A 19,695-nucleotide genomic window follows, 5' to 3' on the forward strand; every position below is an offset into this window, starting at 1 on the left:
AGCCACATAATTCTGGTAAATATCTCAAGGGAGTTCTGACTAGGTTTGCGAGGTAATTATGAGATAATGTCCTAAGGAATTCTGAGATGAATTCCAAGGAATTTCTGGGGAGGAGATAGGATGATATGAATTGCATTCCTAGGTAATTCGTAGAATAATTCCATGAGAGTGGCGCAAAGAACTTCAAGTATTCTGCGGAGAATATGATTCTGATCATTTTATGGGAATCGTGAGGAAAATTCTAAGAGAATTTTGATGAGAATTCAGAATGAATTATGAACAAAATTTAAATGGTGATCTGAGGATAATTTAAAAAGAAACAGACTCAAGATGATTCCTAAGGAGACTTTCGATTATTTATTTTTTATAATTTTTTTCAAAGGAGTTGAAATATTACGATAATGTTAAAGGAATTATATGGAAGATTTCACGGAATATTTTAGGAAATTCCGAAAAAAAAAATTCCAAGGTTGAGTACCAATGATATTTTCTTGTGAATTTAGGCCTTAAAATTTGAGGAGAATCCCATGATTATTGCACAATGTAATAATAATTATGAAACAGAAAAGTTTTTGATTATAAACAGGTTAAAATTAAACCATTTAGAGTAAAACATACGTTTATAAAGTTGAAATCTTCACCACTCAGAGATTTCAGAAGTATATTTTTTGGAAACTTCATGATAAGTTGGTACAAAGTATAAAATTACAACGTAGGGTACGTGTACCAGTTATGGCTATACACTCAATTATATTTTCAAGCGATTTTTTTCGCCTCTAATGGTGATCGTGTGATCTCAATTTTCAGCCAAATTTAATACAAATTAATATAAAAAATCAAAGAAAATTAAGGTGGTTTTTAAAATCATGAGCTATAGGTTACGTGCATGCAATGAAAACCAAGGCATTGTATGCACAGGTGAAACGGGAACCTTATTTGTACGATGGTGCAAATATTATCACGCATACGATATTTTTTCAAAAATTTCATATTCAGGATCGGTGTTTTTGGTAAAGTTAAGAAAATATCAAAACGAGAAAATTTGCTGAAGACACGTTGGCACGTTTTCTGAAAAAAAATATAATTATTATGATTACTACCATTTCTCACCACATCCCACGACAAAACTAATAGAAATAGAACTGTTTAAGTGTGTTTTCTTCAAAACATTCAACATTTCTTGCAGAAATATGCATTAGATGTAGAATACTGCATTATATGGGATGTTTTTTTTTTATCAAAAACGCCTTGAAAGTGATTTTTTTCTACATTAAATATTCACTCCGTACACTAATCTTGAGTCATATTTTTTGTTAGTGTGCCGCAGATGTGCCGATTGTGCCGGTCATAGAGAAAGCTGCAATTGTTTGAAAAATACCCATCCCGGCAATCCGGTATTTCTGGCACCTTGAAAGTTTTGGGTTGAAATCGCAAGGATAAATCGGAATGAAGATGACGCTGAAAGTGGCGAGTGTTCAAAATTTTGGTGTTTTGTGTTCATAGAATAATAGAAGTCCTGTATTATGGGGTTTTATAATACCGTCAAAGGCAGACCAGAAACCTAGCCTTTCGTGATATGAAAAGCAACGGTCTATCCGTGCCGGTAAGAGTTGGAACCAGTGGGGAACATTGTTGGAGACCGACTATAGAAGATGATGAATAATCTTCTGTTGTTTGTTCTGTGTGAGTTACAGTATTATTTCAATTAAGGATAGGGGAACTAGGGGCAAGAAGGTCACCCTAACGATAGTGCGTTGATAGATATGCGTATATATAGTATTCGGTGCATCAAGAATTGTAAGTTTATAACCTTGTATCCATGTATTATCATTGAAATTAAAATTAAAAAATGTTAATTATTGTTTCAAAATGTCATGCCGTACCCGCTCTAAAAAATGTTATGGGACAAGAGGACCACTCTTATGGGACAAAAAGGCCATTGGTCTAAAATAAAGTGAGACTGATAAAGGTTCATTTATAAACAACAAATTACGATTCTTAAGTATGTCAGCAACTGCTTTTATTGTTTATTCCAAAAAATATTGACTTAACGAAATTTTTTATTCAAAACATATAGACAATGTGCGTCAAAGAATTCAAATGGAAACTATGTTTGATACTATTTTATACAGTCTGTTTTCCAAAATTTCTCGAAAACAATGTATATTGGAAACATCATCATCATCGTGTAGGTAGAAATTTCCCCTATCCGATAATGGCGTTGGTTTCCGTGGGTAGCCTTCGCTTTGTGAGTAAAGGGCTTTGGAACGGTTTGTTTACAAATGCTGATGGGCCCTTTTCTATTGTTGGTCCAGAAAGGACAATTTTGAGGAAGGTACGAATGAGGTAGTTGTTTACGTCAGATGGGACTTGAGTGTGAAACAATGGATAGAACTGTTTCCGCACATCGGTGGTGCATGAGCAAATCGGCGATCATCCCTTTTACCGATGGCAGGGTGAAACACCGCTCACCATCCATCATTAACGGATGGGCTTGGTAAAGGAAATGCTCCACCCGATTCGTACCTTCCTCAAAATTGTCCTTTGTTCGTTTTCTAGTTTCTATATACAAATTTCACACTATAACGGAACTATCAACTCTTTACTTTAATCTTCTCATCTATCGTATCGTACTTTAATCCTGCACGCAAACCAAAAATCTATTACAATGAATGTTAGTTCCGTTTCCTATCATCCTCTGTTCATGAACATCGCAGCGAATGTTAGAAGTTGACCTTACAGGCGATGTAATGGTTTTTTTTTTGTCTTTTTCATTTCGTGTTCTATCTACGCTTTCGACTATACCAGTAAGCTTGTAGAACGACGCACATTGTAGAACATTGTAGAACGACGCACACACTTGCCTCGAATCTCTCCAGCAGAAAAAGCATACGAAGTCGAGTATGCGAGAAAATGAGCGCTTCATGTTTGCTTTTAGGCTATCCATATTCAGGAGCATGGAAAGAGCAGTGGAGAAAGCACAGGTCTGATAATCGAAGCGTTCTTGGTTCGAGTCCAGTCGGCAATCGGATTCCTATTTTTTTCGACATAACTAATTTACCTCACTAATACACTCTACATTTTTCAGTCTCCAATTGTCTTGCATTGGATCGCAGCTAGGTATATCGCATCCTCGGTTCATGCGGTCTCCACTAACATCGTCTGATGATGAATCCCACATAATTGTAAGCGAATCTTACATCCCTCGGTTGGGTGTGATATTTGATGTTAAGCATTTACAACTACAAAAATAATCTATTCCCAAGAATTTTGTTGATTGTTCTGCAAAGAATTTCAAGAATGCAATATTATTTTTGTTTTGTCTCAAAGTTTAAGAGAAGGGGATTTATTCTAAAAAAGTTCTTGAGATCATTCTAAAGAAATTCTGTGAAAAGTTCTTAGCGAATTATCAAAGTTATCTACCTAGATGTGTGTGTATTCCCTCTAACCCTCACAGGCCGGCAGTGTTATTATGGAAGAACTCTCTCTACAATGTCGCATTTATAGTCATTGTCAGGCATGGAAAATCATTTGCATTCATTTCGTGCAATCATTTACATTCATTTACCCCTAACTTTTTTCATCAACAGAATTCCGCAAAATAAGGTATAGAACTTTTGTAGGTTTTGATATTAGCTACAACTTTTGTCAACAACTCAAATCCGTATATCTTATGCATGACGAACCAGAGCGAACAGAAGCCACTACTGTTTTTCAATTAATGTATTTTACATTCACTGAAAAACAGTAACAAGTTCTGCCCGCTCTAATTCGTGATGCATAAGAGATACAGATTTGAGTTATGAGCAAAAGTTATAGCTAATAACAAAACCTACTTAAGTTCTATACATCATTTTGCGAAATGCTGTTGATGCAAAGAGTTAGAGGTAAATGAATGTAAATGATTGCATGAAATGAATGTAAATGATTTTCCATGCCTGGTCATTGTAGAAAGCTTTAGTCCAGGAGTTAGACGGTGATAGCAACCCATTTCAGATTGTCTGGAGAGTCACGCCCATTCCGAGGCTACTTTCACTTACAATAAGCCCCGCATGTATGTATTACCTCTATCAATTGGATATTAGTATTACACACATGCTTCCAGATTTAAAATTTTCTTTTGAATCCTGGCACGTATTTAATTTATGTTTTTTTTATTGTAAAATGTATTCGGACTGGTCTCACCATGTTAATTTGATTCTCCAATCCATGGGTTCCGTAGTTTTCTCTACGTTTTGCATCTCATTTCGTGATTCACCTTTGTCGTAATAGTTACTTCAACGAACACAAATTGTCTTGCATTGCCATGGTCATCTGGGAGGAGCTTCACGTTTGGTGCTTTCCCCAGGAACCTTTCGCGGCCGCCATCTACCACCCGTCCAGTCTTGGGCGTATGCACTGAGGCATCTTTCATATTGCTCGCAATCTCCGACACCGGAGAGAAACCAGCAACCGAGCACTTTTGCAAACGGAAAACTTGCTGATTCACGGCGACGTCGGCCACCGAATTACCACCAAAACTCGCGACGGACACATTATCAATAGAACAGAACTACATGTCGAAAATGTGGAATCCGAACTCGGAGAACCGGGCTCCCAGGAGGCAATTTTCGACACCGAACAATGAAACTGAAGCTGCGTCGTAGATTTTGGATGTTAGATTCAAGGTCAACCGAGTCACTCAAGGCAAACACAGGCAAAACACGATATATCACTAAATGATAACTTTATGAACACTTGAAACTAAATTTCAGCCCACAAATTAACAAATTTAAAGCAAAAAATGTTTTCAAGCGCGGCCTACTGCGATCCAAAGTTCTTCTTTCCTTTATTTAACGTCGGTCTCTGTTCCTCAATCTAGTGCCAATTACCGACGGACATCGATTGCCATCCATTGACGGCAATCGAATGTGCAGGAAGGCAGCTTTCCACACCTGCGTAGGATATCATCGCATCCATTCATTCAACAGACGGCCCATGGACCAACGGCTTTACTTCCCCTTCCGAAGGAAGACGTGACGAGAGATTTTTATGCCTCATAAAAATCCCACCGACCTCGGCTGGGATTGAACCCAGACTCATTGGGGTGAGAAAGCAGTCACGCTTACCACTACACTACCGGCGCCGGTACACGATCCAAAGTTATCTACCTAGATATATCAAAATTTAATAGATTTAAAACGCAGAATCAAATTCAAGATCATAAAAAAATGGGAATTACTATTTGCTAGTCATCATGTATAACGTAAGCAAAAGTAAATTATTCAAATCACTTCAAATGGTCTTCACAGGAGATGCCGTTGTGAGATTTGATTAAATTAGAGGAATTTATGAAATTCCATTTTAAGTTCCATGGCATAAAAAAATTATTTCAATATCAAACTGTATTTGAATTTCTAAGTTACCATATTAATGGGTTTTCAAGTCACTATTTGGTAATTATTTCCGTAATTTAAGTCACTAAAGTCACTACTATTATATCGCATCAGCACTACCAGCCCTGCACTGAGTAAGTGGATGAAATACTCGTAGCTGTCAAAAGATAAGCCATTATAACGGAATTAAAAGAAAATAGCTCAACCCACTCAAAAGCTCTTCATAAGGGATTCCATTAAGGGGCTGAACTAAATTAAAATTAATATAAACATATTGTATAGAATTTATTTTAGTTTACTGAATTTTACAGCTGTTCAAAACTCAGTACAAAAAATACCGAACAGGCAGGTCGTGATTTAGTGCGAGTGAAATTCGAATCGGTAACAAATCAACCTTAAAATTCGCAACAAACATAAACACTGAATCCACCTTGCCTTGGCGCCAGCAGATCACATATCTCTTACCTCATAGCGATGTCATCGTGCCTTTTACCAAATATGTACTCACTGTGGTCAGCGAAATTCCAAAGATGCGATTGAAACACACATTCGATTACATCTCCCATCAACCACGCACGCATACACTCTCACACAGTTGGAGTTCATCCAACCAACCATGTGATCTTGATGATCTTTCGAAGAGAGTGGATGACTCCGAGGAAGATTGCACTTTTCTCTCAATTTTCTCAACTATCGCTTTTCGCATTTCCTTTTTGGCAAAACGATCACGATCGCTGATGATGTTCACCGGTATGCTTTGCATGTTGAATGCTTGGGTGGTAAATAGAGAAATATAGCTATCTCTGCATGGGGTTTACGCTGTCGTCTGTCCGTCCGTTCGTGGTTTCTGCCACTTGTTGTGGTGAGGTGGTTGATTTAGTTTCTGGTTTGCGGTTGTGTAGATACATAGCAGAAAATAGGAAAAGAGACGTAGCGGTAAATGGTATGGTTTGGTTCGATAGCTAGGTGAGCAAGGGAAAGAGGAGATGAAGAAATGAAACTTTCACTTTTACTTGAACTTATTTAAACTCTAAACACACGGCCGAATGAGGCGAACAAATGGAAGCGTGTATTACCGATGACTACCAAATGAAGTTTATTGCTCGATGACTACGGTGGAACTAGTTTGCCTTAGGTATACGGTTCAAATGTAACATTTAACCATTTTGTTGGCACTTTGGAAAGATATGCAACTCAATCTAAATGTATTATTAAGTTAAGTCATTAGCCTCTGCTGATATTTTCTTTCGTAATCCTTTCTTTTTCTTGCTTCATTTTCATCATCCATGGTTCAATTTTGTCTTCTTATTTTTCATTGATTGAATAAATACATAATTCTATAGCTCAAATCTTATCCACCCTTTTTAATCTCATTCTAGGTCCTCGGTTTGGTATCCGGTGGCGATGCAGGCATGCAATTTCTGCGTCCGATGGATGGGAATGCGATGGCAGCGGCCTCTGCATTCCAACAGCAGCAGCAACAGTTGGCAGCGGCTGCTAATATGCAACAAGCCACACCTGCCTACATCACCCTGCCGATAACGATGCCCGGTGCGAAGCCTGGTGATGCCCAGCAGACGGTACAGATCCAGGTGTTGAATCCCAATCCCATGCCTCAACCGACTCAGCAGCAACCTAAATTCCAAATGAGCCAGATGCAAATACCCATCCAAGGATTCCAGCAAGGAACCACCGTCCTCACGGTTGCCTACGGTCCCCATGACGAAGAAATTGTACACAACCACGGTCTTGCGGAGGGCATGACGATAGTTGCCGCTCTACAACCCCAGGACCTGCAACTCTTAGCACAAGCTCAAAATGCCTCGCTTTTCCAGCATCAACAACAACAACACCACCAACAGCAGCAGCAGCAACAGCAACAGCAGCAGCAGCAGCAACAACAACAACAACTACAACATCAAAGCCATGATTCGTCTATCCATCCTACGATAAAGGTGGAACAAAGTCTATCGCCACCGATAAGGTCAATCAAGCAGGAGGCAGTCTGGAATAACATCCCCAACCTGACGGCTGCTCCAGCGTTCGGTGCAGACATTGCAGAATTTCTGCAACAGCGAAGTCAGGGACTCAATCTACAACCGTTCCTTAAGTTCAACAACAACAACAACAACAACAATAATAATGAACCGAATGTACCTTTAGCCCATGGAGACCACCTGATCGGCGGTTCCATACCCAACACCCCTGGGACCACTTTTATTAAGCGCGAAATCATCGACGAGAACTCCAACGACAATACTCAGTTTGGCGCGGATAGCAGCCAGGCTGACAGTAGTTTCAAGGATGCCAGCAGTATATCCGGCGACACCACCTGTAGCCACCACAACGAATCCGCCTCGACACCGACGACAACGGCTGCGGCCGCCACTTCGACGACCGGTACGCCGGGCGAGGATGGCGTGCCGATCGGTTCGGGAAAAGCTCGAAAGAAACGAAAGTACAAATCGAAACCTCCGAAGCCGAAACGGCAAAAGCCGGGACAAGTGCATATTACCACGGCGCTCGACGGGACGGTCCTGTTCTGCTGCCCCGAGTGCCACATGGCCTATCCGGAGAAAGAGTGCCTTGAACAGCACCTTGCGGTGCACAAAATCGAGCGGAGGTTCATTTGCGACATCTGCGGCGCGGGTCTGAAGCGGAAGGAGCACCTGGAACGGCACAAACTGGGTCACAATCCGGAACGGCCGTACATCTGCAGCGTATGCATGAAAGGTTTCAAGCGGAAGGAGCATTTGAATTTGCATTTTGTCATACACAGCGGGGTGAAAACGGAGGTGAGTGGGGGATGTAGTGGAGGAACACCGCGTGATGCGGTTAGAGTAAGATCTTGTTTGGGATTTTTAACAATAGATGTTCCAAAAACCAAGCTTAGGTTTCAAAGATTTCCACGTTTCCATTTGCCCATAAAAGCATAGCAGTCACATCTTTGCTTGATTTCCTATTCTAATAGAACAGCTATGCGTTTGTAGGTAGCACAGGTCTTCCAGGACAATCAAATCACGAAACTAGTAAAATTTGTATGGTTACTTTCGATGGGTGTGAACTAAAGTTCTTATACACGCTTCCTCAAGAGTAATGTTGAATACACGCTAACTTGAACGTACCAATTAATGAGTAAGTGTGTGGTAAAAAGAGTTCCTATGCTTAGCAGCTTTTCCACGAAATTCATTCCGTCGACATTTAATCTATGAGCAAAGTTAGAACCAGGAGGTTAATTCTGTAACACGATAAATTTTCTTAATTTTGGAGAAAAAAAAACACGAGTCTTGTAAAAGTGTTATGCTTTAAAATTTAAATACCTAAGGTTTTGAAGTTTGGAATCTCAAAAAGTCTCAGAATTTTAGAAAACATTCGACGGTTGCCCGCTTTTGAGGCTAAACGGGGTTTCATATTTTGGAAAGTGTGAAATAATGATCTTTTTAGAAACGTTGACCTTGAAAAAAAGATACCATTCCAACAAAGAAACATGTTTATGCTTAATTGAAACATTAAATTCCTTCTTACTTTTGTAAACATTAGTAGAATTCGTAATCATAATAATCATTGGCGGCAATTTCTTGGCGATCATCTTACGGTGGATTCCTCTATCCGGACCACAACCGTTCTACATTTCACTCTGGAGCTGTAAGCATTTTGGATCATTACAGTATCGCCACTCTGAAGCAAATCAACCACGTGGTTAATGAGAACAATCGTAGCTTAGACCTTTGCTTCGTCACCGCTCAGGAAACTGCTCCGCATTTGTCTTCGGGTGTTTCTCCGTTGATAAAGACTGTTCCACACAATCCTCCTTAAGTTATTGTACTTGAAGGCAACCAAATTCCTGAGCCCCCTAGAGGTCTCCTACGATTTCCGAAATGCTGACCACGACAGTATCGGGGAACTTCTTTCGAATTTGGACTGGCACAGGATACTCGTCCCTGCCGATGTCAATGCAGCTGCCCAAACGCTTTCGCATATTTTGGCTTACGTCATTCAGCGACACGTTCCGAAAAAAGGTAATCATCATCCTTGGCAAACAAGTGAGCTCCGTATGTTAAAGTCTTCCAAAAGAGCCGCGCTAAGAAAATACACCAAGTACAACATCCTACAACTCAAGGACCATTATGCGAGGATCAATCATGCGTATCAACGAACCCAGTCGCCAATGTTATCGGCGTTATCAACGAGATGTGCAACGGAAGCTTCGATCTCACCCGAAATCTTTTTGGAATTATGTGAATGAGCAACGAAAGGAATCTGGCCTTCCATCGACTATGGTACTGAACGGCGAAGAAGGTTCATCCCCTCAGGAAATTTGCCGTCTGTTCTCAACCATGTTTGCGATGAGAACCTACCTGACGAGCACGTTTCTCTAGCAGCCAGTAATGTTCCAATGTCTGGTCAATCTTTGGCAGCTATGATAACTAGGGCGGCTTCGCAACTGAAGTCTTCATTTAAGCCTGGACCTGACGGAGTTCCTTCCGTCTTTCTCAAGCAACACATCGATAGCCTGGTGGCTCCACTCTGCGTTCTTTTCGAAATGTCCCTCTCCAGTGGGGTGCTGGAAATCAGCTGAGAAGTTTCCAGTGCATAAGAAGGGATGCAAAAGAAACATCGATAACTACCGCGGCATCACATCGTTGTGTGCCATATCTAAACTGTTCGAGGTGGTCGTAATGGAACCATTAATCTCTCACTTCAAGCAGCACTTGAGCGAAGACCAGCATGGTTTCATGGCAGGGCGGTCGACTACTTCCAACCTTCTGTGTCTCACTTCGTACATCACGGAGAGTATGACAGACCATATGCAAACAGATGTCATCTACACTGACCTATCAGCCGCCTTCGACAAGTTGAACCATCCTATAGCGATCGCCAAACTGGATAGGCTCAGTATAAACCGCAGTCTCCTACGATGGTTCGCATATCCTATCTATCTGATCGTTATTTGGAAGTTGCAATTGACGACTGCCGATCTCCTTCGTTCCCTGCCACTTCGGGTATTCTGCAAGGTAGCCACCGCGGCCCGTTGATATTTCTTGTGCATTTCAACGACGTTAATTTAGCGGCGCCGGTGGTGTAAGCGTGATTGCCTATCACCTCAGTAGGCCTGGGTTCAATCCCAGTCGGCGCCGCCGGGATGTTCTGAGGTATAACATCTCTGATCACGCCGTTGGTCCCCGGTTCATAAGTTGATGGGTCGATAGGTAGGGTCCAGGTGAGGGAGCTGCCTCCCTGACGTCGGTAGCATTGGTGCTCAGCACGGAAAACAAATCAAGGAAAAAAGAACGACGTAAATTGCGTCCTCGACGGTCCACGACTGTCGTTCGCAGACGACATGAAAATCTATCTCCGAATCCGAGCCATCGCTGACTGCCACCTTCTCCAACTCCAACTCAACGCTTTTGCCAACTGAACCGCATGGTTGTAAATCTAACAAAATCAAGACCAACAATTGAAATGGCCTCAACTCCATTTTGTAAACAAACATTGTAAGGCCATTTTCTGGCGAACCGAAGTCCGCAATGGCAAACCAACATAATGTAGGGGAAATTCTACTCTACCCGATTGGTTTGCGAATGAAGGTTTCGGTTCGCGAGAAAATGACCTTACAAGGTTTGTTTACAAAATGGAGTTAAGGCCATTTCAATTGTTGGTCTTGAAATGTTCGGTAACCACGTTGACGTACATCGTGTGAATCACATTAAGGATCTGGGAGTCATCTTAGATTGTCAACTCACATACAGCCAGCATATCTCGTCCGTGATCGACAAGGCACGGCTTCATTTTCAGGATAGCTAAAAGTTTCATGGACATCTACTGTTTGAAGTCGCTTTACTGCTCCCTCGTCCGGTCGGTGTTAGAATACTGTTGCCCTGTATGGAATCCCAATTACCAAAACAGTGTACAAAAAGTAGAGTCTATTCAACGACGATTCATCTGGTTTGCCCTTCGACGATTGCCTTGGAGGGATCCTCATCGCCTTCCAAGCTACGAAAATCTGTGCCAGTTAATTCACCTGGATCATTTGTGGAGTCGAAGAGATACGACAAGGGCCCTGTTTGTGGCAGACATTCTACAGGGCAGAATCGATTGCCCTTCTATTCTACAACAAATCGACGTTAACGTTCAACCACGAGCACTCCGTAACAACGCAATGCTGAGGATACCTTTTCGTCGTACAAACTATAGATCGTATGGTGCTATCAATGGGCTACAAAGGGTTTTCAATCGTGTTGCTTCCTTATTTGATTTTCACTTGGCACGCGAGACGCTGCGTCAGAGATTCCGTGATACATTTTTTAAGAATTAGGAATTAAGTTGGACTTCTTGACTATATTGTATTTCCTGGTATTGCTTAATCCATCATTAGGACTAAACCCAGTCAATATTAAATAAGGTAATTCAGGCAAAGGAAAAACAGTCTTAATTTAGTGCAAAAAATAAATGATTTGATTTGTTTTACATTGTGGAACTGATATTTCTATTCACCGCTTGATTTAAGGTGAATCGCTGCGATAACATTATTTCTAATTGATCTTACTATACCCTCGAAACATCAAGAACACAAATATCAGCTCCTATAAAACATACAATGAAACTGAAACTATACGTTCCAATTTTATGAGCGATATCGCAACAATGTCCGAGGTTTGTGCTCGAGAAAATTTGAAATGATCGTGCATATCAACTATCAAGCCATCTGTGAACTCATCAAGGAATCACCTTAATCAGTTAGGAAAGAGACGTAGAAAAGCCTCACTAAGTTCCTGTTTGACAGTGCATAGACCTGCTTTTACCTACCAGACGCGTAGACTAGGTCAGGAATGAGGTCGGAATCTTATCTGCAACCCTTACACATGCTTTTGATCCATTCAGCGTTGCACAAATCAGTCGCATGTTTTTCGCATGTAAACCAAGTTTTAGCATAATCTGCTAAAGCTTATCTTTCTTTTCGGATTTGAAAAATCGTCGGTTTCAGTGGCTTGCTTACTGAGCAAAAAAACGCGGTCCCAGGTCCTTACACACCAAAGAGATTTATGGTAAAATCGTTTGTGTATCGTGTATTTTGCGAAACTTGTTGTTGTCGTCGTATCCGGGTTTGAATTTGAGCAACGGTATGATGTGATATGAGGGGCTCGGTGGCCTTAGAGCACCCTTTTTACTTACTGAGCAGAACATCATGAGTCTAATCTCAGGCCCATCCACATTCAGGATTCGTCAATCGTTTTATTTGTTAACATGACTACATGGTAATAATAGCAACTCGATGATTAAAAATGAACTCGTCTGCCTAGTGGCAAACGTTTTTGCTTACTGAGCAGAAGACCGTGGGTTTTGTCCCAAGCTCCTTCGCGTTATATGATCGTTAGGACATCAATTCAGCTATCGTTTACCAAAACGAACCCTGCTGCAAACCCAACCCTCTTATCCAACATCCCAGTGATTCCTCGTGGAAGTGCAGAGGTGTTCTCGGCTTCCATCAAAGCGAGTGTCATGTCAACACAATCCTTCCCATTCCTTGCTTGACCTGTGTTCGGGCGCGGCCGGCGCTGGTATTGCCTAATTTAAGATCACCAGTTTTTACACATTGAGGATGATTGCTAGTCCTAAGCATCGTCTATTAGTTCTCTGTGTAATTATAGCTGATCTGGCAATAACAGAGTAGCAACCGTGGGCGGTCAATCAAGCTCAAGCTCAATCTGCAAAGCACTCAATTAATAACTGTGGATGTGCATCTAAAACCCTTAGTTGAGAGAAATTCCCTCTGAAATCTGCTCGAAATTCCACTAATTACACATCCGATGGAATTTGTCTGCGCTCCAGCACCTCCTGCTGGCGGTCTTTTGTCGTCGGCATGAGCCGTGGAAGCGTGAATTAGGAGCTTGTGATGACCAGTGCTGTTGGTATGTCGATTCACTATTTGTAGCCGAACGTGTATGTTTCGTTTCTCAATATAAAGTCTGCATCCTCCATATTTTTACTGATCGAAATTATGAGAGAGAATAGATTGTTAACGCCTAGCTTAAAGCTCAAAACTTCGTATTACAACTAAAAGTAAATATTTACTCATTCATATAATTCCTCCATCGCAGATCTGCGGCGACTGTGGAAAAGGTTTCTACCGCAAAGACCACCTCCGGAAGCACATAAAGTCCCACATGACCAAACGGTTGAAAGAGGAAATGGCTGCCAACTCGTCGAACCGGAGCAACAGTAGCAATAATAATCCCACAAGCAACGGTACCAGCAGCAATACCCCGAACAATAACAACCACTCGGACAACAGTGTCTCGACGACATCTGGCACGGTGCCTGTCCCGCTGTCCCTACCGGCGGGCATTCCACCCGGGTTGACAATAACTACTAGTACAAATTCCATGTCGAATCTTAACCCGCCTCATCCTCAGCCTTCGCCCTTAACGCAGAGCATCTGCCTACCCCAAGGCGTTACGATACACGTAAGTCTGCGCTGATCGCCTCATTCGGAAACCAGCTCAAATTGTTCATGCTGTCATCCTTCTCTACAGGTTCCCACGGCAGACAACCAGACCCTGCCGGTGCAAATCTCCCTGCCCCAGTTGATCGCCCAGCAGCAAACGGCATCGGACGGCACAACCAGCACGGTGCTGGTTCCAGCGTCGGAAGCCCTACCGCAACTCGCAACCGGTGCTCAATAGCAATAGCACCCGCTGATGGTCGTCGGATACTGAACCCGAGCACCGAGCGATCATCAGCTGACACCAAATACATAAATAAAAAAAAGGAAGTGCGACCGGCGGATTCTGCAATGGGAACCAAAATACGCACACGATGAAGGATTCCTCCCGTCGCCGTCGTCGAAGGGACACGAATCGATTCGAATACTCATCATTTCAAACATTGTTTTTAGATAGGACAAATTTTTTGCCAGATCCTAACGTTAAGAGGAAAGGATCGGCAGCATGCAGCAGCAAATCCCAAAAGCCGTACGTAGAGGTTGATTCATTTGTTGATCGATCCCCCGCCAATAAGCCGCTGGGGAATATTTTACGTTGTATTATGTAGTTTGGTAGTTCCACAGCACGAATACGGGGATGTAAAACAAAAAGACAAACACGTGCATTTGTTGGAGCCATTTCTGTCCATGTTAATGTTCTTTTTCACTTTGTCTCACACGTGGCCGACTCTGTGGGGAAAATGCTGTAAACCTTTAAGTTATATGTATTTGTTGTTTCTTTGTTTTTAAAGCATATATTTTCATAGTATTTAAAAGATGAACTTTTACCCTCCACTATTTATTAGACAGCGCTGTAAACGAGCATTATTCACCTGTTGTTATTGCTATTTTTTTTATCATCAATCACTAATTTTATCTAATTTAATTTATTTATTTGAACACACAAATTCTACAAAGCAAAAGAAACGGGAATCCTCAGTTTTAGTGGATAGGCGCAGCAACTCGATTCGCCAATTTGTTGGATATGTTTGTATGATAGGAGAGTTGTACGGAAAATACATTCAAGCAAAACGAGCAGGAGCGTAGCTAGTGCTGTTTTTTTGGAGGATAAGGATAGTGAACATATTCTCAAAAACACGAAGATCAATAACGAGTATACCGCATTTCGAAACAGGAATCAAAACTGTAGGATAGTAAAAAAGGAAATACCACTTTTTTTTTGTAATTGTACATATAGATTGATATTTTTCTTCGGAAAATTCTCGAATCATTGTTGAAATCGTAACAATTAGGCATAATAATACAAAATTCTATTTTTGATAAACTTGCTGCGAGTGATCGATTCGATGACAAAGTCCTTGAACAAGGTAAGAAAATGATTTTTTTTTCTGCATTGGAAGTTCCTTGAATGTTATCCTATAAGCGAACTCTCCCAGTTCAAAAGCACCCAATCAGGAAACCCCCAACAAGTAAATGATGACTTAATTGATCATGGCTACTCACTGTGAACTATTGAATGGATACATACAATCAATGAGTCCTTTTCTGCGAAGCAAATCGACTCACTCGCAAGGTGACTATCAATTTGATTTACACGGAGAGTCACCTCACTCGCGGCGCAGAATGAAACGGAAAATTTATCTTGACACGTTCTTGAATCGCCATATTTTTTGCTGATATAACAAAACATGTAACAAACATGTGACAAAATTGAGCTTGAGCTTGAGCTTGATTGACCGCCCACGGTTGCTACTATGTTACTGCCAGATCAGCTGTAATTACACAGAGAACTAATAGACGATGCTTGGGACTAGCAATCATCCTCAATGTGGAAAAACTGGTGATCTTAAATTAGGCAATACCAACGCCGGCCGCGCCCGAACACAGGTCAAGAAAGGAATGGGAAGGATTGTGTTGACATGACACTCGCTTTGATGGAAGCCGAGAACACCTCTGCACTTCCACGAGGAATCACTGGGATGTTGGATAAGAGGGTTGGGTTTGCAGCAGGGTTCGTTTTGGTAAACGATAAGCTGAATTGATGTCCTAACGATCGTATAACTCGAAGGAGCTTGGGACTAAAACCACGGTCTTCTGCTCAGTAAGCAAAAACGTTTGCCACTAGGCAGACGAGCACCTTTTTAATCACCGAGTTGCTGTTATTACCATGTAGTCATATTAACAAATAAAACGATTGACGATTCTTGAATGTGGATGGGCCTGAGATTAGACTCATGATGTTCTGCTCAGTAAGCAAAAACGGTTGCTCTAAGGCCACCGAGCCCCTCATATCACATAATACCGTTGCTCAAATTTGTGTATCCATTCAAACCCGGAACCAACGACAACAACGAGTTTCGCAAAATACACGATACACAAGCGATTTTACCATAAATCTCTTTGATATGTAAGGACCTGGGACAGCGTTTTTCTGCTCAGTAAGCAGGCCACTGTAACCGACGATCTTTCAAATCCGAAAACTAAAAACTACGAAAAAGTACTTAGGCCTTCATTAAGTTCCACTTTCACGCGACGTTCAATGACAGGGTCCTATCCAGGATTACATCTGAAAAATCCAAATCTGGCCAACGCCCACCTAAACCTGTTCTAATCCACCTGAAATGACTAACGAATGGAAGACTTTGACTACCCAGCCATGCAATAGTCTCATTCCGTGCCTTATGGCAACTTGATGATTCTATTGCGTTCATCTTCTTGCACCACCCAGGGGAGACTTGGTCCTGTACCCAATGCTTAACTTATCTCCATGCCACTCAGCTACTCGCAATTTCTTGTGATATAGTGGGCGGAATATTATTATATGAGACAATTCAATGCAGACGTCTTTCCAAATTTGGCAGATCGACAGGTAATTGGTGAGTTACCACGATAGTTGCTATTCAACAACTCGACAACGTCCCATCGTCAACGCCTGCTATGAGAATTTCCCATTGCAGACGCCAACGAAATGACGTCATCGAGCTATCGATCAACTACCCTGGTTATCGCCTGGTACCTTATAGCACGATGCTAGGAGGCGAACCGGAAGAATCGATGAGCTACCTCTCCAGCTGCATCAGTAAGGATGCTTAACTCAGCCGGGTTCCTCCAGCGGATCAATTTTGGAAAATAATTACTTCAAAATTGATCCGCTGGAGGAATCCGGATGAGTTGATGCGTTGCAGTTGAGTTAACTTTAATATAATTTTAACATAACTGTATTATAAGTTTAATTTACCGTTACATAACGTTAACTTAATCTTACATTAACTTTAACTTACTTCTCAATCGGGTTCCGGCATCGGATTCTTATCGGAATCCGGCATCGCATTCCCTATTCGGATCCAGCATCTGATGTCCTAATGTTGTAATCCAGCAGGATGTCAATTCTATTCGGATCTTACATCGAACATGTGACAAAATTGTTGATTAATTTACATGGAATGCCTCAATGCCTACTTTTTCCAACTGATTCGGCATTATACTGCCTACAATCGCATATCAGTCCCATATGCATTTGAGTCATTTTTGAGATAACAACGCTATCCACTATCAATTGGCATCTACTTTCATATTATGTGATAAAACCATAGACTAACACCAACACTAAGACCAGGGGGTCCCGAAAAAACAAGAAGTACCAGACATTCGGTCCTAATCTAACTGAAAAAAATACACCACAATAGATCAAAGTAATGGTCGCGGTGGTATTATGTCCCCAAGCTGTGGTCGGAGATAGGGCGAGAGTCTCCCATCCTGGCTTTTCAGGCAAGTATGCGTGCTTTCTCAATGATTCTACTCGTGATCAACATTTGGATTTCAGCGCAACACTCACTCAAATTCATTGCATTCTGCCGAGGAACGGACGAGAAGTTTGTGGCAATCCTTCCTCAACAACTTCCGAGCTACGCATTTACTATCAGAATGCACGAGGACTTCGGACAAAGATAGATTATTTCTTCTTTGCTACAACTGACTCGGAATATGATGTTATCGTGCTAACTGAGACTTGGCTGAACGATTGAATCTTGTCTACTCAATTATTCAACGACTCTTACACTGTGTTCAGGACAGATCGTAGCTCTTTGAACAGTCGATTCTCGATTTAGTACTCGTGAATGACTCAGCGTTATCAAGCTGTTGCGTATCCGAAGCGGCTGAATCGCTCGTAGAAATCGATACTCCACATCCTGCTATTGACGTCACCGTTTCTATTTCGGTACCAGTGTCATTTGAACCATCTCTAGACGACTGCCGGTTCGATTTTCGTCGGGCTGATTATAGTTCGATGAATGATGCGCTATTATCAATCGATTGGCAATTTTTGGATTCTGATCAGGATCTGGACGATATTGTATGTATTTTCAACACGGAGATACGTCAAGTCATCGAGGCTCACGTGCCTCTTCAGCGCCCTTCACTGAAGCCTCCTTGGACGAACAGGAGCCTCCGCCAGTTGAAGCACCGTAGGCGATCTGCACTTCGAACGTATAGTCGGAGTCGTTCGCAGCACTCCAAACATCGCTTTGTAATGGCCAGTAACAAGTACACACGGTATAACCGTATATTGTATGCTCGATACGTTGATCGTACGCAGAGAAATTTACGTCTACATTCCAAACAGTTCTGGTCTTTTGTTCGTACTAAACGCAAGGAAGATGGATTGCCAACGTCCATGTATTTCGGCGACCAATTTGCTAGCACAGCCTCTAGTAAATGTGAGATCTTTGCTGAACACTTCAAGAATGTCTTCTCAAATACGCCTGCTACGCCATCGCAGATAGAGGCTGCTGTTCGTGATACGCCGCTAGACAGCATCGACTTTAGAATTTTCCAGATCAGCGAGGAGCATGTCGAAAATGCATTACGTAAGCTCAAACATTCCGTGTCACCCGGTCCTGATGGGATTCCTTCATCTGTGTTGAAAAACTGCTCGAGTTCTCTGATGACACCGTTAGTAAAACTGTTCAATCTCTCGTTCCAACAGCAAAAATGTCCTGCTGGATGGAAAACTTCGTTTCTGTCACCGATTCACAAAAAGGGTGACAAATGTAACGTCGTCAACTACCGTGGAATAACGTCCTTGAGCGCTTGCTCTAAGGTTTTTGAAATAATTGTAAACAACGCTCTCTTTGAAGCCACCAAAAACTACATTTCATGTGCCCAGCATGGATTCTACCCGAAACGATTTGTTACTACTAACCTCACTCAGTTCACCTCACTCTGCATACGCTCTATGGACGCTGGTTCACAAGTGGACGCCGGATACACGGACTTCAAGGCTGCATTCGATCGTGTGAATCATAATATCCTGTTGCAAAAACTCGAGAAGCTGGGGGTCCGCGCTTGTTAGCTGTTTTAGATCATATCTGTCTGAAAGATCCGTGAGAGTAAGGATTGGTTCGTCACATTCGGAGCCGTTTATGATTCCTTCTGGTGTACCGCAAGGGAGTAATCTTGGACCGCTGCTTTTCTCATTATTCATAAATGACATTGCCTTTGTGTTGCCACGTAGACAGCGAATATTCTATGCCGACGATGTTAAGATCTTTATGATCATCACGTGCACTGAGGATTGCCTGGAGTTGCAGAGGTTATTAGATTTGTTCGAGGACTGGAGCAGGCGAAACCTACTCGATTTATGCATAGCCAAATGCAACACAATATCATTCAGCAGGAAGCGGCAACCAATCAATTTCAACTACAGCATGTGTGGACAAACTCTCGAGCGCTTGTATCAGGTTAGGGATCTCGGTGTGATATTGGACCGCGAACCGATGGGGACGACTCTATCTACGATGCAAAAAAGATTGTGTTTCGCTGTGGCTAGCTGCGCGCACGCTGAGTAGATAGAAAGAAGATTGATGACGATTCTGA

General features: G+C 41.9%; 1 protein-coding gene across 3 annotated transcripts in view; it reads left to right on the top strand.

Moving 5' to 3' along the window:
* LOC135716715 (specificity protein transcription factor 3-like) overlaps window positions 1-14,118 on the top strand; it is a 63,999-nt gene extending 49,881 nt beyond the window's left edge. For all 3 annotated transcript variants that reach the window (XM_065239012.1, XM_065239007.1, XM_065239009.1), the window contains 3 exons: window positions 6,755-8,170; window positions 13,475-13,840; window positions 13,910-14,118. In XM_065239012.1, coding sequence (XP_065095084.1) covers window positions 6,755-8,170; window positions 13,475-13,840; window positions 13,910-14,059 — 1,932 coding nt within the window. In that variant the 3' untranslated portion in view covers window positions 14,060-14,118. The remainder of the gene's footprint in view (window positions 1-6,754; window positions 8,171-13,474; window positions 13,841-13,909) is intronic.
* Window positions 14,119-19,695: the final 5,577 nt, after the last annotated feature.

This window comes from Ochlerotatus camptorhynchus, unplaced genomic scaffold (genome assembly GCF_037179485.1).
Source record: "Ochlerotatus camptorhynchus isolate MF236.1 unplaced genomic scaffold, CSIRO-AGI_Acam_v1.1 ptg000046l, whole genome shotgun sequence".
Classification (NCBI taxonomy): Eukaryota; Metazoa; Arthropoda; class Insecta; order Diptera; family Culicidae; genus Ochlerotatus; species Ochlerotatus camptorhynchus.